This window comes from Oncorhynchus clarkii, chromosome 14 (assembly GCF_045791955.1).
Source record: "Oncorhynchus clarkii lewisi isolate Uvic-CL-2024 chromosome 14, UVic_Ocla_1.0, whole genome shotgun sequence".
In the NCBI taxonomy this organism is placed as follows: domain Eukaryota; kingdom Metazoa; phylum Chordata; class Actinopteri; order Salmoniformes; family Salmonidae; genus Oncorhynchus; species Oncorhynchus clarkii.
Genome location: NC_092160.1, coordinates 6,473,370 through 6,492,500, shown reverse-complemented (window position 1 = coordinate 6,492,500; position 19,131 = coordinate 6,473,370). Strand labels below are relative to the sequence as shown.

The window sequence follows — 19,131 nt, the reverse complement described above, 5'->3', positions numbered from 1 at the left end:
AGAAAGAAATAAAGCAAGAGAGAGAGAGAGAGAGAGAGATAGAGAGGGAGAGAGAGAGAGAGAACGAGAAGATAAGGCAAGGGGAGGGAGGGCTTTGAAAACATCACAGGGGAAATACATGTTTCACTCAGTCCTCTCTTTAAGTTCCAACACTTTAGGACGACTCTCTAGTTCGCTCCTCCTCTACTCTCTCTTTCTCTCTCCTCCCACTCCTCTCATTACTCCAGCCTGTGATATAGTGGTGCGTGAAGCGTAGGAATTCTGTGAACGTGAAATTACTTCAGTGTGTGTGTGTGTGTCTGATTGGGTGCATAGGCGTGCACTTGAAAGAGCACATGTGTTTTCAGAGGTGTTAAGCATGTGCATTGATGTGTGTATGTTACCGTGCACATCTAACAACATTTATATCAAAGGGCATTTGAATAAGTACAAGCAATTTATGTTTGTGTACGTGTCTAACTTTCTCCACCTCTTTCTCCACCTCTTTCTCCCCCTCTCTCACCCTCTTTTCTCCATTTTCTCCCACCTCTCTCCCCCTCTTTTCTCCCCCTCCCCATATTTTCTCCCTTTTTCTTCCCCCTCTTTTCTCCCCTTTTCTCCCCCTCTATCCCCCTCGCTCCCCCTCTTTCTCCATTTTTCTCTCCCCCCCTCTTTTCTCCCTTTTTCTCCCCCCTCTCCCCCTCTTATCTCCCTTTTCTCCCCCTCTATCCCCCCTTTCTCCCTCTTTCTCCCCCCTCTCCCCCTCTTATCTCCCTTTTCTCCCCCTCTATCCCCCCCTTTCTCCCTTTTTCTCCCCCTCTCTCCCCCTCTTTTCTCATTTTTTCTCCACCTCTCTCTGCCTCTCTTTCAACCTCTTTCTCCCCCTCTCTCACCTTCTCTCTCACCCTCCCCACTCTCTCTTCCTCCTCTCCCACCCTCTCTCTCCCCCACTCTCTCCACCTCTTTCTCACCAGTGTGGAGCATGACTTCAGACAGCAAGAGGGGAGGTTCCAGCCAGTGATGGAAACTCTAGATGGGGTTTACGATGTCCCCCTCCCTGTCCCCAAACCTCCCACCTCCCGCCCCAGCGCCAAGGCCCGTGTCAAGAAGCTACGCAAGAAGTGTTTCTGGTGGCTATAGATACACATCCGTCGCCGGGGGTACAGTCGCCATGGAGAAGTTGCGGGCTGCTGTTACCAAGGGGATTGGACAGGTGTGTGTTGATGGACCATGGCGACTGTTCCTGTGTCTTTGATGTTGCTATAGGAACTATTATGGTAGCTGAGCTACAGAGATGCTACACCTTAGAAACAGTTGGAGTGTGGATAACATGGAGAGCAATAAGTTACCATGGACAACTCTATGAGGTGTGGACCAACTGATAGAGTTCAAGTCTTGGGATCACTGGTTACTGGATTTTGAAGAGACACTAAACTGAGTGACTTTGTCCCTGACCAACAGAGTTACTGTGCTACTGTGCTAGGTTGGACACATAAGGGACACGGTTTAAGAGTGTCTAGTGGTGACTCAGTTAGGTCAAAGGTCCCAGTGCTTGAACATAGATGAGCACCTATTCACATTCCACGATCTACAGAGTGACCAGTCCATCTACAATCCGTTCAGAGAGTGACAGGCCATGTAACCAATCAACACACGCTTTCACCAGGATTCTCCCGCAATATGCAAAACAAAAAAGTTACTGAGTCATACTCAGCACAAACAATATACACACACAGTATAGCACTAAACACATCACTTACACACACACAAGCACACGCACACACACTACAATTATGTCCACTCTACACTATGAGCTTTCATTTTTCCACAGCGCTATTGGCTAAAACACCAGCTCAACCAATAATAATCTCAACCTTTCCTTCCAAGACCACACCCTATTTACTGTTTAACCAATAATCAGCCCCGGTCCCTAACCTGCCACATCAGTGCTTTTTAATAGATCGCTCTTCCCATCCCCATGTGTGATCTCCCACAATGCTTTTCTCTTCCTTTTCCTCTCGCTGTGTTGTTTGCAATAGTTATATTGGGATCCAATAAAAGTGTGTATTTTAAACAAAACAGATAATTTCCTGCTTGAACAGGGGTTCCCTATTCCCATGACGACACACCTAAAGCACTATTGACCACCACCATTCAGGATGAAGCTGTTCATCCACTATGGATGAATGGTAAAGCGGATGGAGGGCTATAAGAGGGCTACAGCATGGTATTTCAAAGGGTAGAATAAAGGTCACTAAACTGAAAGAAAGTCTACAGACTGAAACAATCAGTAGTTTCTGTGTTTTAGACCCACCTATAGCTTGGGGGGGGGGGGGGGGGGGGCGTCTCCCTTCAAGTAAACACTAAGTAAACAACTCCATCAGTTCTAGCCAGAACCCAATTTTAAGCCGTGGCCCAAACTGAATTGGCCACAACCCACCAGCAGGACACAAATAACAATTTGTGAAACACTAAAAGGACTGAAGAGAAGGATTTAGAAAGCAGCCAGTGTGCGGCGGTACTCTGCGATCGAAAGCAGTGGGGCAATTATTTTCCATGGAGGGGCCACATTAGAATATATTATTGCCATCGCGGGCCAGAACCATATTACAGGGTTAAACATCATGTGTATGACTGTGTTGACAGATATAGCTACTGTAAATCACATCCAGATATGCTACTTATTTGACTTTTTAACATGTACAGAAATAAACCACTTCCATGTTCTCCTTTTGGTAGGTATTTTCATTATTAATCGTGTAACGAACTACAGGCAGGGAAAAGTACACTGTGCATTCAGCACCACGGACAGAACCCTTGTTAACGGTATGCACCAACACACAAGACAGAGAGAGAGCTCAACATTACATTTAAACTATTTAATCGGTGTGAGGAGTACTGATAGGCACTGACTAGAGAAGTGAAGTCAGGTATAGTTTCTGACGTCTCTATGCTCAGGATTGCTGAGAGGTGAGAGCCAGTAAGAGACGATCTGTGCCTTGACTTGTTAAATTCATCACTCAAAATGTCTGTTCGCATACTTACAGTTGGTTGACCCAAACAGTACAAACATCTTCGGAGCAGGACTCCTAATCTTTATAAAGTTTTGTTCATGGAGAGATGCATAGAACCTCGTCAGTGACATTGTTTTGAATAGCTCTCCAATCACTGCATCAGACTGAAGATCGATACGCTCAAGTTGCAGGTCTGTGGGAGCGTTTTCCACATTGAAGGTGAAAGGAGAGGAATCCAACAGCATGTCCTTTTCCAACACTCTGAAATCGTCAAAAACGACGAGACAACTCACTGTTCGAAACACACAGCAGCGATGTATACTTCTCCCGCTGGTCATCTGATAGGGAACAGACTAGTAGTGTCAGAAGGTGGGTGAGATTGTTGGCTTCTACTTACGGGTCAGGAGAAGTAATTTTCCCTTTGAAGGCTTTGACAAGGCTGTACATCTGATGTGCAAAAAGGCCCTTCCCTTGTCGTTTGGAATTCAGTTAATTCATGAGGGCCATGAGGGCCATGATGTCCACGATGAAGGAAAAATCAGCCAACCATTCTTAATCTGGCAGTTGAGGGAAATCCACATATTTTCCTTTCATTTGCAAAAACTCAGGTCCCACACCCTTCAGGTCCCACACCCTTCAGGTCCCACACCCTTCAGGTCCCACACCCTTCAGGTCCCACACCCTTCAGGTCCCACACCCTTTTAAGCACCTTCTCCAAACTCAACCATTTCACATTTGTGTGGTAGGGGCGATCTGCATGGCACGACTCTGTCTCTTCCAACAGTGAGACAAACTGCCTGTGGTTTAAAGATTTTGCTCTTATGAAGTTTACCACTTTAGTGACTGTATCCACACCATGGCTCATTTTCAGAACACATTTACAGAGCACCTCCTGATGAATAATGCAATGCAAGAAAATAATTTTCTGATCTGGGTTCAGCTCAGCTACTTGATCTTGCATCCTTTTCAAAAGGCCAACGTTTTTTTCGGGCACCCATCAGTGGTCACATTGGATAACTTTTCAAAACTCAGTCCCAGCTTTGCCACACACTTATTAACCTCCTCCAATAAATCTTTCCTTGTAGTTGTGCTCTTCATTGACTGCACTGAAGCAAGCTCCTCTGTCATTTCAAAGTCTGGGGTTATGCCTCGTAAGAATATCAACAACTGCGCCGTGTCACGTGCATCACTGCTCTCATCCAATATCAAATACGTTTTTCACAACTTTGCTATCGCAAATTCTTTACGAGATCCGAGCATGATTCCGCGGGCCGTATTGAATCAGGTCGCGGGCCACATACGCCCCCCCCCCCCCCCCCCGGGCCGGCCTTTACCCAGGCCTGTTCAAGATTATCTATATGTGCACAACTTACAGTAGGAGGTAGGATTGAGACTTGGGAAGCCAGTATGGGAACCCAAGCCAGCTTGTTTGGAGCAAAACCCTGCATATGTGTAATCTCTCCAGGAGCATGGTGGCCTGGTCACCAGTGGGGCTAACGCTTAGGAGGGTCATTTGGATTACTCACAATCAGGGCATGCTCACGACCCATGGAAATGACCGTACGGTTGATGGTCCTGAGGAGACTGGCCACTATGTCCTGAATATGCTGGAATGTCTCACCCTGAGAAAGAGAGAGAGAAAAGAGAAAAAAGAGAGAGAGAGAGAGAGAGAGAGAGAGAGAGAGAGAGAGAGAGAGAGAGAGAGAAAGCAGGGTCATGAATCAGTTGGACCAAAAATACACTTTCCTGGCAGTTTCTTGGATAGAATCATATGCATGCCCTAAACTGCGCACACTACCATTGTTCATCGGCTCTTTTTTTTTATTTAGATCTCTGCCAAAGAAAATTCCCCAACCTTCTCCAACGCACTCCGTTTTCTCTCTCTGTGCCTCGCCAAAGTAATTCACTGTCCCCCGATACAAAACGTCCCCAAAGGAACCATAATAAAGTCAGTAACAGCCCCTGTCACCGCACATTTCTGACTGTTCCTTATATGTAGGGGTTCCCAAACTTTTTCCCTCAGGCCCGCCCCCCCTTCCAGCATTGGGAAACATCAAGTGCCCCACCTGCACGCGCCATGTCGATTTCTATGGGCACAAGCACTGTTCATGACGCAAACTGTTCACACCCCTCTTGTTGGTGGAGAGAACATTTTGCAGGTTTAAAGCGTATTACCTGCAATTCTACACATTTTGTCATGGGGCTCAGAGAAACATTTAGCTGTTTTAAAGCTCATTTTCTTGCAAATCTATACATGTTGCCATGTCTAATGTGTATTCATGTGACATGTGAGTGACTCAAACACTTATGGGCTAACATCAACCTAGCTAAAAACCTGTTAGCTGACATGGGCTAGTTGATCTGGACATTTCGGACAAGTTTTACATATCTCTCTAAGGTCCACAATGACTGACATGACAAGAGGAACCGATGACGCACTACCCAATCACCTTGTGCATTCTACGATTGCAACTTTCAAGAGTAAAAAAAAAAAAACTTAAAAAAAAATGAGACCAACACTTTACATGTTACTTCAAATCAAATCAAATGTTTTATTGGTCACATACACGTGCTGAGCAGCTGTAATTGTGGGTGTAGCGAAATGCTTGCGTTTCTAGCTCCGGCAGTGCAGTAATATCTCACAGTTTCACAACATATACCCAATTCACACAAATCGAAGTAAATTAATATATAAGAATATATCATTAAATGGGTGAGCAATGTCAGAGCGGCATAGACTAAGATACAGTAGAATATAATAGAATACAGTATATACATGTGAGTATGTAAAAAAAATATGTAAGCATTATTAAAGTGACTAGTGTTCCATTAAAGTGGCCAGTGATTTTAAGTCTATGTATATAGGCAGCAGTCTCTAATGTGCTAGTGATGGCTATTTAACAGTCTGATGGCCTTGAGATAGAAGCTGTTTTTCAGTCTCTCGGTCCCTGCTTTGATGCACCTGTACTGACCTCGCCTTCTGGATGATAACGGGGTGAACAGGCAGTGGCTCGGATGATTGTTGTCCTTGATGATCTTGTCCTTCCTGTGACATTGGGTGCTGTAGGTGTCCTGGAGGGCAGGTAGTTCAGGCACCGTCTGCCCCCATGTGATGCATTGGGCAGACTGCACTACCCTCTGGAGAGCCCTGTGGCTGTGAGTGGTGCAGTTGCCATACCAGGCAGTGATACAGCCCGACAGGATGCTCTCAATTGTGCATCTGTAAAAGTTTGTGAGGTGGTTTTAGGTGCCAAGCCAAATTTCTACAGTCTCCTAAGGTTGAAGAGGCACTGTTGCGCCTTCTTCACCACACTGTCTGTGTGGGTGGACCATTTCAGTTTGTCAGTGATGTGTACGCTGAGGAACTTTCCACGCCAAGGAAGCTTTCCACCTTCTCCATTGTGGTACGTTGATGTGCATAGGGGGGGGTGCTCTCTCTGCTGTTTCCTGAAGTCCACGATCATCTCCTTTGTTTTGTTGACGTTGAGTGAGAGGCTATTTTCCTGGCACCACACTCCCAGAGCCCGTCAGGAGGTCCAGGATCCAGCTGCACAGGGCGGGGTTCAGACCCAGGTCTTCGAGCTTAATGATGAGATTGGATGGTACTATGGTGTTGGATGCTGAGCTATAGTCAATGAACAGCATTCTTACATAGGTATTCCTCTTGTCCAGATGGAATAGGGCAGTGTGCAGTGCGATGGCGATTGCATCGTCTGTGGGTCTATTGGGGAGGTAAGCAAATTGAAATGCGTCTAGGGTGACAGGTAAGCTAGTCGTTTAGTTCAGTTACCTTTGCTTTCTTGGGTACAGGAACAATGGTGGCCCTCTTGAAGCATGTGGGGACAGCAGACTGGGATAGGGAGAGATTGAAAATGTCCGTAAACACACCAGCCAGCTGGTCTGCGCATGCTCTGAGGACACGGCTGGGGATGACGTCTGGGCCGGCAGCCTTGCGAGGGTTAACACGCTTAAATGTCTTACTCACGTCGGCCATGGAAATGGAGAGCCCACAGTCCTTGGTAGCAATGTTTTATCCTCAAAGCGGGCAAAGAAGGTGTTTAACTTGTCCAGAAGCAAGACATCGGTGTCCACGACGTGGCTGATTTTCCTTTTGCAGTAAGTGATTGTCTGTCAACCCTGCCACATAAGTCTCGTGTCTGAGTCGTTGAATTGCAACTCCACTTTGTCTCTATACTGACGTTTTGCCTGTTTGATATCCTTGCGGAGGGAATAACTACACTGTTTTGTATTCTGCCATATTCCCAGTCACCTTGTCATGGTTAAATGCGGTGGTTCGCGCTTTCAGTTTTGCACAAATGCTGCCATCTATCCACGGTTTCTAGTTAGTGTAGGTTTTAATAGTCACAGTGGGTACAACATCTCCTATACACTTCCTGATAAAACTCAGTCACCGTATCAGTATATTCATCAATATTATTCTCAAAAGCTACCCGGAACATATCCCAGTCCGCGTGATCAAAACAATCTTGAAGCGTGGATTCCGATTGATCAGTATACTCTACTATAAGCCGCCTCCAACTTCGTTGTAAAGAATTTGGCACTACATCCAACTGGCCTCAAAACTGCAGACCACGTGTGTGGGCCCCATGATGGCGGTAGGGTTATCGTATGGGCAGGCATAATCTAAGGACAAACAACACAATTGCATGTTATCAATGGTAATTTGAAGGCAAAGAAAAAGCATGATGAGATCCTGAGGCCCATTGTGAGGCCTATTTTTTTTAAAGGTATCTTTGACCAACAGATACATATCTAGATTCCCAGTCATTTGAAATCCATAGCTTTCCTCACATGAACTGTAAGTCAGTAAAATCAATGAAATTGTTGCATGTCACATTTATATTTTTGTTCAGTATATACAGTACCAGTCAAAAGTTTGGACACACCTACTCATTCAAGGGTTTTTCTTTATTTTATTTTTTACAATTTTCTACATTGTAGAATAATCCAAACTATTAAATAACACATATGGAATCATGCAGTAACCAAAAAAGTGTTAAACAAAAAATATATTTCATATTTGAGATTCTTCAAAGTAGCCACCCTTTGCCTTGATGACAGCTTTGCACACTCTTGGCATTCTCTCAACTAGCTTCATGAGGTAGTCACCTGGAATGCATTTCCATTAACAGGTGTCCCTTGTTAAAAGTTCATTTGTGGAATTTCTGTTTGAGCCAATCAGATGTGTTGTGACAAGGTAGGGGTGGTATACAGAAGATATCCCTATTTGCTAAAAGACCAAGTCCATATTATGGAAAGAACAGCTCAAATAAGCAAAAAGAAACATCAGTCCATCATTACTTTAAGACATGAAGGTCAGTCAATCTGGAACATTTCAATTACTTTGAAAGTTTCTTCAGGTGCAGTCGCAAAAACCATCAAGAGCTATGAGGAAACTGGCTCTCATGAAGACTAATAGTTACCTCTGCTGCAGAGAATAAGTTCATTAGAGTTAACTGTACCTCAGATTGCAGCCCAAATATATGCTTCACAGAGTTCAAGTAACAGACACATCTCAACATCAACTATTCAGAGGAGACCGTGTGAATCAGGCCTTAAAAACGGTTCTACCCAAACTAGTTCTAGCCATATCCACAGTGTGTATGTGCCAAAAGAGAGAGGAAGAATAATTGAATAATTAATGGAAGGATGTGTGTGTGTGTCATCACAGTGTGTGTGGCCTGTCATGTATATGCATGATTTAAAGGGATTGATTTGGGGCAGGCAGGCATGATTAAATTAAATTAACATTTCTGACTTGAGTCACTGGATACAGTCAAGGTAAACAGAGCGGAGGTAGAGTGTCATCACACACACACACACGCAGGTTTGATAGAAGCAGCTGTTCCTATAACTGAATGACTAAATCTGATTGCATCGTTTTTGTATCGTCTCTATCCCCCAAACCCACACTCACGTTGACAAGCACACACAGACACCCTCGCCTCAGTAAATCAGAGGCACACAATGCTTCCTCAAACAAACTCTTTCTCACAACCCCTCCTGCAGCATCACACCCAAGCACACTCACGTGCACCCACACACACACACAGTGTGTTATTCCCCAGGACATTCTCATCGGTCTCTCCCCTCTCTAGATCAAAGAAATGTTTGGCGTGACAACTTAATCAGGTACCCTCTAAATCCCCACGGCAATCACTCAGTCTGCAGCGCAGTGAGGAAGCATCTAGAGGAGAGAGATTGAGGAGATGAGAGAGAGAAGAGGGAGAGGAGAGAGATGGAGATGGAATGAGAGAGACAGAGGGGAAATAGGTATGGACAGAGGAAGGGAGGAGGGAAAGAGAGGGGAGAGATGGTGAGAGGAGAAGGAGAGAAGAGAGATGAAAAAATAGAGGGGACGAGAGAGGAGACCGAAGAGAGACTGTGTAAATGAAATGGGAGCACGCAGAACTATGCAAACCCCTGGCGATACCTTCTCTCTCCTCCATCGTTTGTCTTCTCTCCTTGCAAATTGTTTTTCTCTTTTTCTGTGATGGATCACTCTTCCGCCTTCCGTACTCTTTCTCTCTCTTCCATCTATAAGTATTCAATTTTATCCACCCCATAATTCCTCTCTTCATCTCTCTATGAATTGTGGTTTAATTTATTATTCCCCCCCTCTTTCTCACTCACAGATCTAATCTCTCATATTTGCTCTTTTTGTCTGTGAGATACCAGGCAGATTGACTTGTCTGTAATCTGAGTGGTGATACACAGGGGTAGGGAGATTTTATATTGACACGGTTGCGTCTGGGACGGAAAAATAATCACTCCATATGTTGTAAAGCTCTCCCAAGCGCACCAAAGCCAGGACTCGCTAAGACTTAAGGGATTCAACGCAGTAGATTAAACTGCTAGAGGCAGAGAGGCTCTAAACCCGGAACACATACCGTACCTCTAGGCTAACTCTGTCTGTCTCTGATGTAAAGTCACAATTTACCCTCAAACTCCCTTTAAGTTCATTTGCGTATCCGTCCCTCCATCTCCCTCTCTTTCTCTTCCCTTCTCTCCCTCTCCTTCTCCCCCACCCCCTCTCACTCTCTCCATATTTTCTCAGGATTCATTAGTGCCAACAAAGTAAATAAAGGGAAAACAGTCCTAACTTCCCTTCAAAGGCTCTGTGGGCTGTCAACAAATTGCTTAAGCAATTAACAAGCCGCTGTAGGATATTGAAGATGTGTGTTTGTTTTTCACTTTGTGAGTGGGTGGGTGCGTTGGATAACAGGTTGTACAACGTACGTGTCAGCAGGTGAGCTCAGTGATTGATCTACTAAACACTATGTCACCATGTGCGTGATTGGTAAGTGCCCCAGAATGAAGCTTTCTGATGAATCAGTATCAATCAATCACATTTAAGTTATAACGCCCTTTTACATTTGAGTCATGTGGCAGACACTCTTATCCAGAGCGACTTACGGTTAATGCATTCATCTTAAAATAGCTAGTTGAGACAACCACGTATCACAGCAAACACGTTTTCAGCAAAGTCAGTTAAGTGAGCCGTCTTGAAGTCCGACTGGTTAGGGTCAAGAACATCACTCCGAGAGAGATAGGGAGAAAGTTGGTCATAGACAGCACATTCAAGTGTTTTGGAAAGAAAATAAAGAAGGGATACTGGTCTGTAGTTGTTGACGTCAGAGGGGGTCGAGGGTTGGTTTCTTGAGGAGGGGAGCAACTCTGGCCAACTTGACGTCAGAGGTGGCACAGCCAGTGATAAGGGATGAGTTGATGTGAGAAGTAAGGAATGGGAGAAGGTCTCCAGTGATGGTCTGGAGAAGGGAGGAAGGGATGGGAGAAGGTCTCCAGAGATTGTCTGGAGGAGGGAGGAAGGGATGGGAGAAGGTCTCCAGAGATGGTCTGGAGGAAGGAGGAAGGGATGGGAGAAGGTCTCCAGAGATGGTCTGGAGAAGGGAGGAAGGGATGGGAGAAGGTCTCCAGAGATGGTCTGGAGGAGGGAGGAAGGGATGGGAGAAGGTCTCCAGAGATGGTCTGGAGGAGGGAGGAAGGGATGGGGTCGAGTGGGCAGGGCAGGTTGTCACGTCGCTGGAATCACTAGTCGCAGGATTTCATCTGGAGAGAAAGAGGTCAAGGCGTAGAATAGTTCTGTGCGAGTGGGACCAATGGACTCAGTATGCTGAGTGAATGAGGAGCGTATGTCTCCAAAGTTGTCCGCAGAAAGGGAGAAGGGGGGGGGGGGGGGGGCTCCCAGGTGGCGCTGTGCCACCAGAGACCCTGGGTTCGAGCCCAGGCTCTGTCGCAGCCTGCCGCGACCGGGAGGTCCATGGGGAGACGCACAATTGGCTTAGCGTCGTCCGGGTTAGGGAGGGTTTGGCCGGTAGGGAAATCCCTGTCTCATCGCGCACTGGCGACTCCTGTGGCAGGCCACGCGCAGTGTGCGCTAACCAGGTCACCAGGTGCACAGTGTTTCCTCTGACACATTGGTGCGGCTGGTTTCCGGGTTGGATGCGCACTGTGTTAAGAAGCAGTGCAGCTTGGTTGGGTTGTGTTTCGGAGGACGCATGGCTTTCGACCTTCGTCTCTCCCGAGCCCGTACGGGAGTTGTAGCAATGGGACAAGATAGTAACTACTAACAATTGGATACCACGAAATCGGGGAGAAAAAGGGGGTAAAAAGTGGCTCTAGCAGCAGATACAGAGGAAGAGAAGGTAAAGCAGAGGGAGTGAAAGGATGATAGGTCCTGCGGAGGTTAAGTTTTCCTCCATTTTCGCTCAGCTGCCCGCAACCCTGTTCTGTGAGCATGCTGTAAGCTACTCAGCCACGGAGGGGGAGGGGAGGGCTGTGTCGGAACGGGGAAAGTAAGAGTCAAAGGATGCGGAAAGGAGGAGCAACAACTTTCAAAATCCATAAATGCAGCATACCCTCTTGAAAACCTGACTGCTGACATGCAAAACATTGTGGAACTATATCAACAATGGACTAATAAAACAAATACCAAAAGATAGTTTTTAGGTGGAATTTTCCTTTAAGCTCAGACTATATCCAAGCATGGTGCTCTCTGATTGGTCAGTGTATCAGTAAGCTGTGTTCTGATAGGCTGTGTGTGTCTCACCACATTGTCTCTGCTGAGGACCTCCAGGATGTTGTTGAGCAGCTCCACGCTGTTCCTCCGGTCGTCATGGGGCCCCTGACCCATGTCCTTCAGCGTTTCGCTTAGCTCCCGAAGCATCATGGGTAGCAGGATGTCCCGGCACTCTGAGGGACACAACACATATTCAGGATTGTCAAGTTCCATCCATATGGACAGACAACTCAAGCATGCACACACACACACACGCGGGTGGTCAAACAACAGTACACATGCAGTATGCAGGGAGTCTAAAACTGCACAACCACACACAACACTTAAAGTCAATACTCTCCCCTCTCTACTCCCTCACTATTTTTCCTTACCTCCCTCTCTCTCCCTCTCTCTCTCTCTCTCTCTAGCCGCAGGTAGACTCAGCACATTAAAAGCTCATTTAGGCAGAATCTCGTTAGAGTCATTATTAACAGAGAGTAGGCAAGGCCTGCTGAGACAGACTGGGTCAGACCTAGCACTCAATCACTGCACTGAGAAAGAGAGAAAGGACAGGTGGGAGAGGGATAAGGGAGAGGGAGGAGAGGGGAGACAGGGTTAAGAAAGAGGAAGAGGAGGCGAGAGGGGGAGGGAGAAGGGAGGGGGGAAAGAAAAGGAGCGATGGAGGACACTGCCAAAATAAAAGAACACAGCTCAGTGATACAGAGAAAGACGGCATAAACCGAGGGAGATAAAATGGAGAAAGAACAACAGAAACTGCTACTGTTTATGTGAACAGCGAGAGTAAGAGATAAGGCATAGTGTCGAATCTCTTATTTTGTAAACATCTCCAAGCACTTCGCAAACATATTGGGCTACAATACAACCCAGCTGGCTGGTGATCCATGAAATAGTAAGTAAGTTAGCCTTGTCCAAGCCAGAATGGCCCATTGAGCACGAGTATATCTCGTGTTTCTGCAACGTGAGGCAGCTTGATGTACAAGCACAACCTCCTGGACAGGACAGCAGTCTGTCATAGGGACATGAAATAGACTGAGACAACATTTATTAAACACAGGTGAGAGGCAGAGATGGGATGAGGGGGTGAGAAGGAGCTCAAATATATTTTTTTAAGTGCTGCCAGGTTCTCCAATCACAGTGTTACTGTACCAGCCAAAACCAAAATAACTAAATTACACAGCAAGCCATTTTCAAGGCCAGGCCACTTCAACTGTGTGTGAGTGTGTAGTGAGACAAAAAAGGCCTCATATGTATTTCACCTACCACACATATAAAGGGATTCGATGGTGAACAACAGGTCTTGTGAGATAAATTGAAATGAGATCAATTGAAATGCTAAACTTTGGCTAGAGGAGACCATTTCTAATCTTCACCCACCAAGTACACACCAGGGTTGTGCTCAATTCAGAATTTTGGAATTAAAACTCAAATTGAATTGGATACACCCCACAGGATCATTTGAGTTTGAGTGACAGAAAGTGGAATTTAACGCAGTGCAATTAAAATCATTTCCACACAGAACATGAGAGTTTCATTGAATCTGACAGGTCAGAATGCAGCATAACTGTCACGTCCTGATCTGTTTCACCTGTCTTTGTGCTTGTCTCCACCCCCCCCCCCCCCCCCCCCCCCCCCCCCCACCAGGTATCTCCTATCTTCACCCATTATAACTGGAACGAATTGCAAAAGTTGCTGAAGTTGGAGACTTATATCTCCCTCACTAACTTTAAACATCAGCTTTCTGAGCAGCTAACGGATCGCTGCAGCTGTACACAGCCCATCTGTAAATAGCCCATCCAATCTACTTACCTCATGCCCATATTGTTTTTATTTACTTTTTTGCTATTTTGCACACCAGTATTTCTACTTGCACATCATCATCTGCTCATCTATCACTCCAGTGTTAATTTGCTAAATTGTAATTACTTCGCTACTATGGCCTATTTATTGCCTTAACTCCTCACGCCATTAGCACACACTGTATATAGACTTTTTATATTGTGTTATTGACTGTACGTTTGTTTACTCCATGTGTAACTCTGTGTTGTTGTTTGTGTCGCACTGATTTGCTTTATCTTGGCCAGGTCGCAGTTGTAAATGAGAACTTGTTCTCAACTGGCCTACCTGGTTAAATAGAGGTGAAATAAAATCAATAAAAAATGATTCCCTGTGCATTTATAACTGTGTTTTCTGTTTGTCTGTTCGTCTTGTCCCATCAAGTCCTACCAGCGTGTTTCCGTGTTTCCTGTGCTCTAATTTTAGTTGTTCCTAGTCTTCCCAGTTCTGACCTTTCTGCCTGTCCTGACCCTGCCTGCCGTTCTGTACCTGCCTGACTCTGATTTGGATTACGACCTACCTTTCGCCTGCCCATTTTACTGTAATAAACTCTGAGACTCGTACTATCCGCCTCCTTTGTCTGCATCTGGTTCTTAGCCTGAGCCGTGATAGTACGAACTGGCCCTGACTGACCCAGCAGACCCGGAACAGCTCCACAACACTGTGTCTCCTCCGCCCTCGTCGTTTCCCTCGGATCACTCGAAGATAGCGTATCTTATAATGCTGATGTCCAGGAGGGCTCTCACCTGGGCGACAGCGGTGTGGGAGCAACAATCCACCGTTTGCCTCACTCTGGAGGAGTTCGTGGCGGAGGTTAGGAAGGTGTTTGATTCTCCGTTGTCCGGGAGAAAGGCTGCACGGAAGCTACCATAGTGTGGCAGACTGCGCGGTAGGGAGTGTTCATTCATCTGCCTCTCCCGCCTCTCCCGCTCTTCTTTGTAGAGAAGAAGGACAAAGCCCTGAGCCCGTGTATCGACTACCGGGGCCTTAAAGACATCACAGTTAAAAAACGCTACCTTCTACCACTCCTCATCTCCTCAGCTTTCGAACCTCTTCAGGGTGTGACCGTCTTCTCAAAGATGGACCTTCGGAACACATACCATCTGGTTTGGATACGGGAAGGAGACAAGTGGAAGACAGCCTTTAACATGGCTAGTAGGCACTATGAGTACTTGGTTATGCCATTTGGACTGACAAACACTCCCGCTGTGTTCCAGGCCCTGGTCAACGATGTGCTCCGGGACATGCTGTTCTGGTTCGTGCTTGTCTACCTCGACGACATCCTTGTCTTCCCGTTCAACTCAAGAGCACGTCCTCCACGTCTGACAGGTCCTTCAGCGTCTCCTGGAGAACCAGACTTTCGTTAAAGCGGAGAAGTGTGAATTCCATCGCTCCACCATCTTCTTCCTAGGATATGTCATCTGTGCAGGACAAGATGAGAGCAGTGGTGGATTGGCCTCAACCCACATCCAGAGTGCAGGGTTTCCTGGGATTTGCTCATTTCTACCGCCGCTTAATCCAGGGTTACAGCACCCTTGCTTCCACCCTCTCAGCACTCACCTCTCCCAAGGTTCTGTTCACATGGTCTCCAGCAGCTGACCAGGTGTTCTCGAACGTCAAACATCGATTCACTACAGCCCCCATCTTAATCCATCTGGACCCATCCCATCAGTTTGTGGTGGAGGTCGATGCCTCGGATGTCGGAGTGGGGGCCATCCTGTCCCAGTGTTCTGCCCAGGACCAAAAGCTGCACCCCTGCGATTGTCTTTCCCATCGTATTACCCCTGCTGAGAGGAACTGTGATGTGGGTAATCGCGAACTATCCCTCCGTCAAGAGGGCATTGGAGAAGTGGAGGCGCTGGTTGGAAGGAGCGGAACACCCAGTCTTAGTGTAGACTGACCATAAGAACCTGGAATATCTCCACACCGTCAAGTGCCTCAGCTCTATTCAAGGCCCAACGTGGTCCAAAAATGTGAAGCCTGATGCACTCTCAAATTTGAATAGCCCTGCTGTTACCCTATCTGACCCCGAGACCATCCTCCCTACCTCCTGTCTGGAGGCTGCACTCATCTGGGGTATAGATAGCCTGGTCGGTAAGGCTAACCGGATGTTTTTCCCGGGCTCTTCCTGTTCCCCGGTCCTGGAATGGGCACATTCCTCGAGACTGACCTGCCCCCCAGGCTCCCGTCGGACCTTGGCTTTCATTTGATGATACTTTTGGTGACCTTCCATGGTTCCTGATGTCTCCTCATTTATCGCCACCTGCACTGTGTGTGCACAAAATAAGCTCTGGCTGGTCTTCTTCATCCACTCCCTCTTCCTCACCGCCCCTGGTCCCACATATCCTTGGACTTTGTTACTGGTCTTCCTCCGTCAGATGGCAACACCATTGTCCTGACGTTGGTGGATAGGTTTTCTAAAGCCGCCCATTTTATTCTCCTTCCCAAGTTACCCTCAGCCAAGGAGTCAGCTCAGCCCGTGGTGCAGGATGTCTTCCGGATCCATGGATCCATGGTCCTCAGTTCTCGTTCTGTAAGGAGTTCTGCACCCTCATTGGGTTGTTGGCCAGCCTGTCCTCTGGTTTTCACCCCCAATCTAACGGCCAATCTCACAACCTGGAGGCGGCTCTTCGTTGCCTCGTCTCCGCCAACCCCACCCCCTGGAGCCAGCAACTTGTGTGGGTGGAATATGCCCGTAACACCCTTCCCTGCTCAGCCACTGGTTTCTCGCCCTTCGAGTGTTCCTTGGGATATCAGCCCCTTCTCTTCCTTGAGCAAGAAGTCAGCATACCCTATGCCCAGATGTTCGTCTGCATCTATCGCCATACCTGGAAGAGAGCCCGGGCTGCTCTTCTGAAGACCACATCCAGTAAGTGGAATGGCTTCAAACACATGGAATCGAGCTGCCCTCCCCAATTAAGTTGCCACCGACCTCCTGTGGTATATTTGTATAGACTATTCGTAATATAGAATATAATAGGCATTTGAATTTCACTGAATTGAATTATATTTCCTTTCATTCAAATTCGATTTGCAATTCTGTATCCTGTCTACTACTTCAATTCAGCAATTCAATTCAAATTCAAGAATTGAATTGGAATTTGAGGCATTATCTATTCAATTCTAAATTGAGCATCACCCTGTTAGACACACAGACATGTACACATAGCCTGAAGTACTAATCTTTATTCAGTTCTAAAACTGGTGTTTACTCTGTTAGTCTCTGTTTTTGTGTATTCGTGTGTGTGTGTGCGCGCATACACGATGTGCGTGTGGGTAGTGTTTGTGTATGTCTAATTAAGTAGAAATGGACAGCCATCTCTAGCTGGCGGGCAGTGGTGGTAACAGCCATGATAAATCAGCAGCCAGCTGAAAAGCTCCTTTCCATTTTTCATTTCACGCCACCGAGTCACAGCCAACACAATAAACTATCTAGCATGGTAATAAGGTGCCATTTCAATTACTATTTCTTCCTCCCCTCCCCTCCCCTCCCCTCCTCTCTCTCTATGGTTAGTTGTCATCCCTGGCTCAAAGTCAGATTGAGAAGGGGAGAATGAGATGGTAATAGGGGAGACCAACCCTGGAACAAACCGTTAAATGTACAGGGTCGGAGAGGACTGGTGATAGGCCAACTCACTCTGACTGTGTCCTTCTGTCTGTCTGGTTTGTTGGACTGATAAGTGGATAGACAGAGAGTTCTGGATTAAGTCACTGATTTATTTGTCATTATACCGTGTCTGTCCTCTTCCTCAAACCCCACCCACAGACTGTACGATTTTAGCCATTTTATGCCATGAGTTTGCCATCCCAAACAAATTCGTAGGTTTTGTCTCGTTCAGTGTGACAGGGTATACATCTGCTGATTAAGTAACACTACGTGGCGGGCCGTAGGTTCCGACAAAGTTCTGTCAGTGTCAGAATAGTCTTAACTTTATCGTGTAGTGTGGCTGGTGTTACAAGCAGATCCCAGTGACTGACCAATAGTCAGAATAATATCTTTAAAACATTCACATGCCGTGCAAGAAGCAAGATTTTTGAGGGAAGCTTATTCTGATTCTGAGTTGGGACATATACAGTTTGTTTGTGAAGACTGTGCACACTTCCAGTGTTTGCGAACTCACTTCCCTAGCGCATGAGCATAGAGAGAGACTTGCGCTGCTTGTGCTGGCACATTTCCCAGAATGACAAAACTCTATTCTTACTTCTCCCCCCCCCCCCCCCCACACACACACACACTCCCAAATTCATCACCCAACCGTTTCCATAGTAACTAATCATTGCATTTGGGATGGGTTCAGAGCTGTGATCAAAGATGATTTGGGCAGATCAGGTAGAACCCCACAGTGTATGCTGTTAGTTCTATCTGTTTTTGTTTGGGGTGCTCATATGCATTACTCATGTATAGAATCAAAATACACATAGTGTAGGTATGGTCTCATACCAACATGGGCATTCAAACACACACACACACACACACACACACACAGACACACACACACACACACACACACACACACACACACACACACACACACACACACACACACATATACACACACACACATCAGGCATGACTACCATACTTATTATAATAATGTGGTAGATATTATTGTGGTTTCTTTCATAAGAGAAAGCCCTGCAGGGACAGGGCTTGTTTATGATAAATATCTTTGATTAATATCTGATTAATATCTCTGACTGACTTCTAATCTGCCTTTTTCACAGATGAATCTGTAGCTGGGGACATCAAGGACTGAACCAGTACACCTGCCACCCACCCACACACACCCACACCCACATCCACACACAAACACACACACAAACACACACACACACCACTCCAGATTCATTAGCATAAAGGTTATACAAATTTTCTATGGAACAGATGGGTGAATATGTGCCAATCACATATCTGTAATGTTGTTTACTATGCTGAATATATGGAATGCTGAGTTCACTCTGCTATGACTACCTACCAATAGCAGTACAGAATACTATATATGCATGTACACTAAGTGTTCAAAACATTAAGAACACCTGCTCTTTAGACATAGACATAGACTGGCCAGGTGAAAGCTTTGACCCTTATTGATGTCACTTGTTAAATCCACTTCAATCAGTGTAGATGAAGGGGAGGAGACAGGTTAAAGGATTTTTAAACCTTGAGACAACTGAGACATGGATTGTGTATGTGTGCCATTCAGAGGGTCAATGGGCAAGAGAAAAGATTGAAGTGCCTTTGAA

At 46.2% G+C, this 19,131-nt stretch overlaps 2 protein-coding genes across 2 annotated transcripts in view; one reads left to right on the top strand and one right to left on the bottom strand.

Moving 5' to 3' along the window:
* Nucleotides 1-1,203, top strand: part of LOC139366111 (protein INSYN2B-like) — a 13,717-nt gene extending 12,514 nt beyond the window's left edge. Inside the window, exon 3 of the mRNA XM_071103213.1 lies at nucleotides 954-1,203. Within this exon, the coding sequence (XP_070959314.1) occupies nucleotides 954-1,119 (166 nt within the window). The 3' untranslated portion in view covers nucleotides 1,120-1,203. The remainder of the gene's footprint in view (nucleotides 1-953) is intronic.
* The window catches only part of LOC139366186 (dedicator of cytokinesis protein 2-like), a 155,079-nt gene that overhangs the window by 87,956 nt on the left and 47,992 nt on the right, over nucleotides 1-19,131 (bottom strand). Inside the window, exons 25-26 of the mRNA XM_071103373.1 lie at nucleotides 12,085-12,227; nucleotides 4,520-4,615 (exon numbers count right to left, since the gene is read on the bottom strand). Of these exons, the coding sequence (XP_070959474.1) occupies nucleotides 4,520-4,615; nucleotides 12,085-12,227 (239 nt within the window). The remainder of the gene's footprint in view (nucleotides 1-4,519; nucleotides 4,616-12,084; nucleotides 12,228-19,131) is intronic.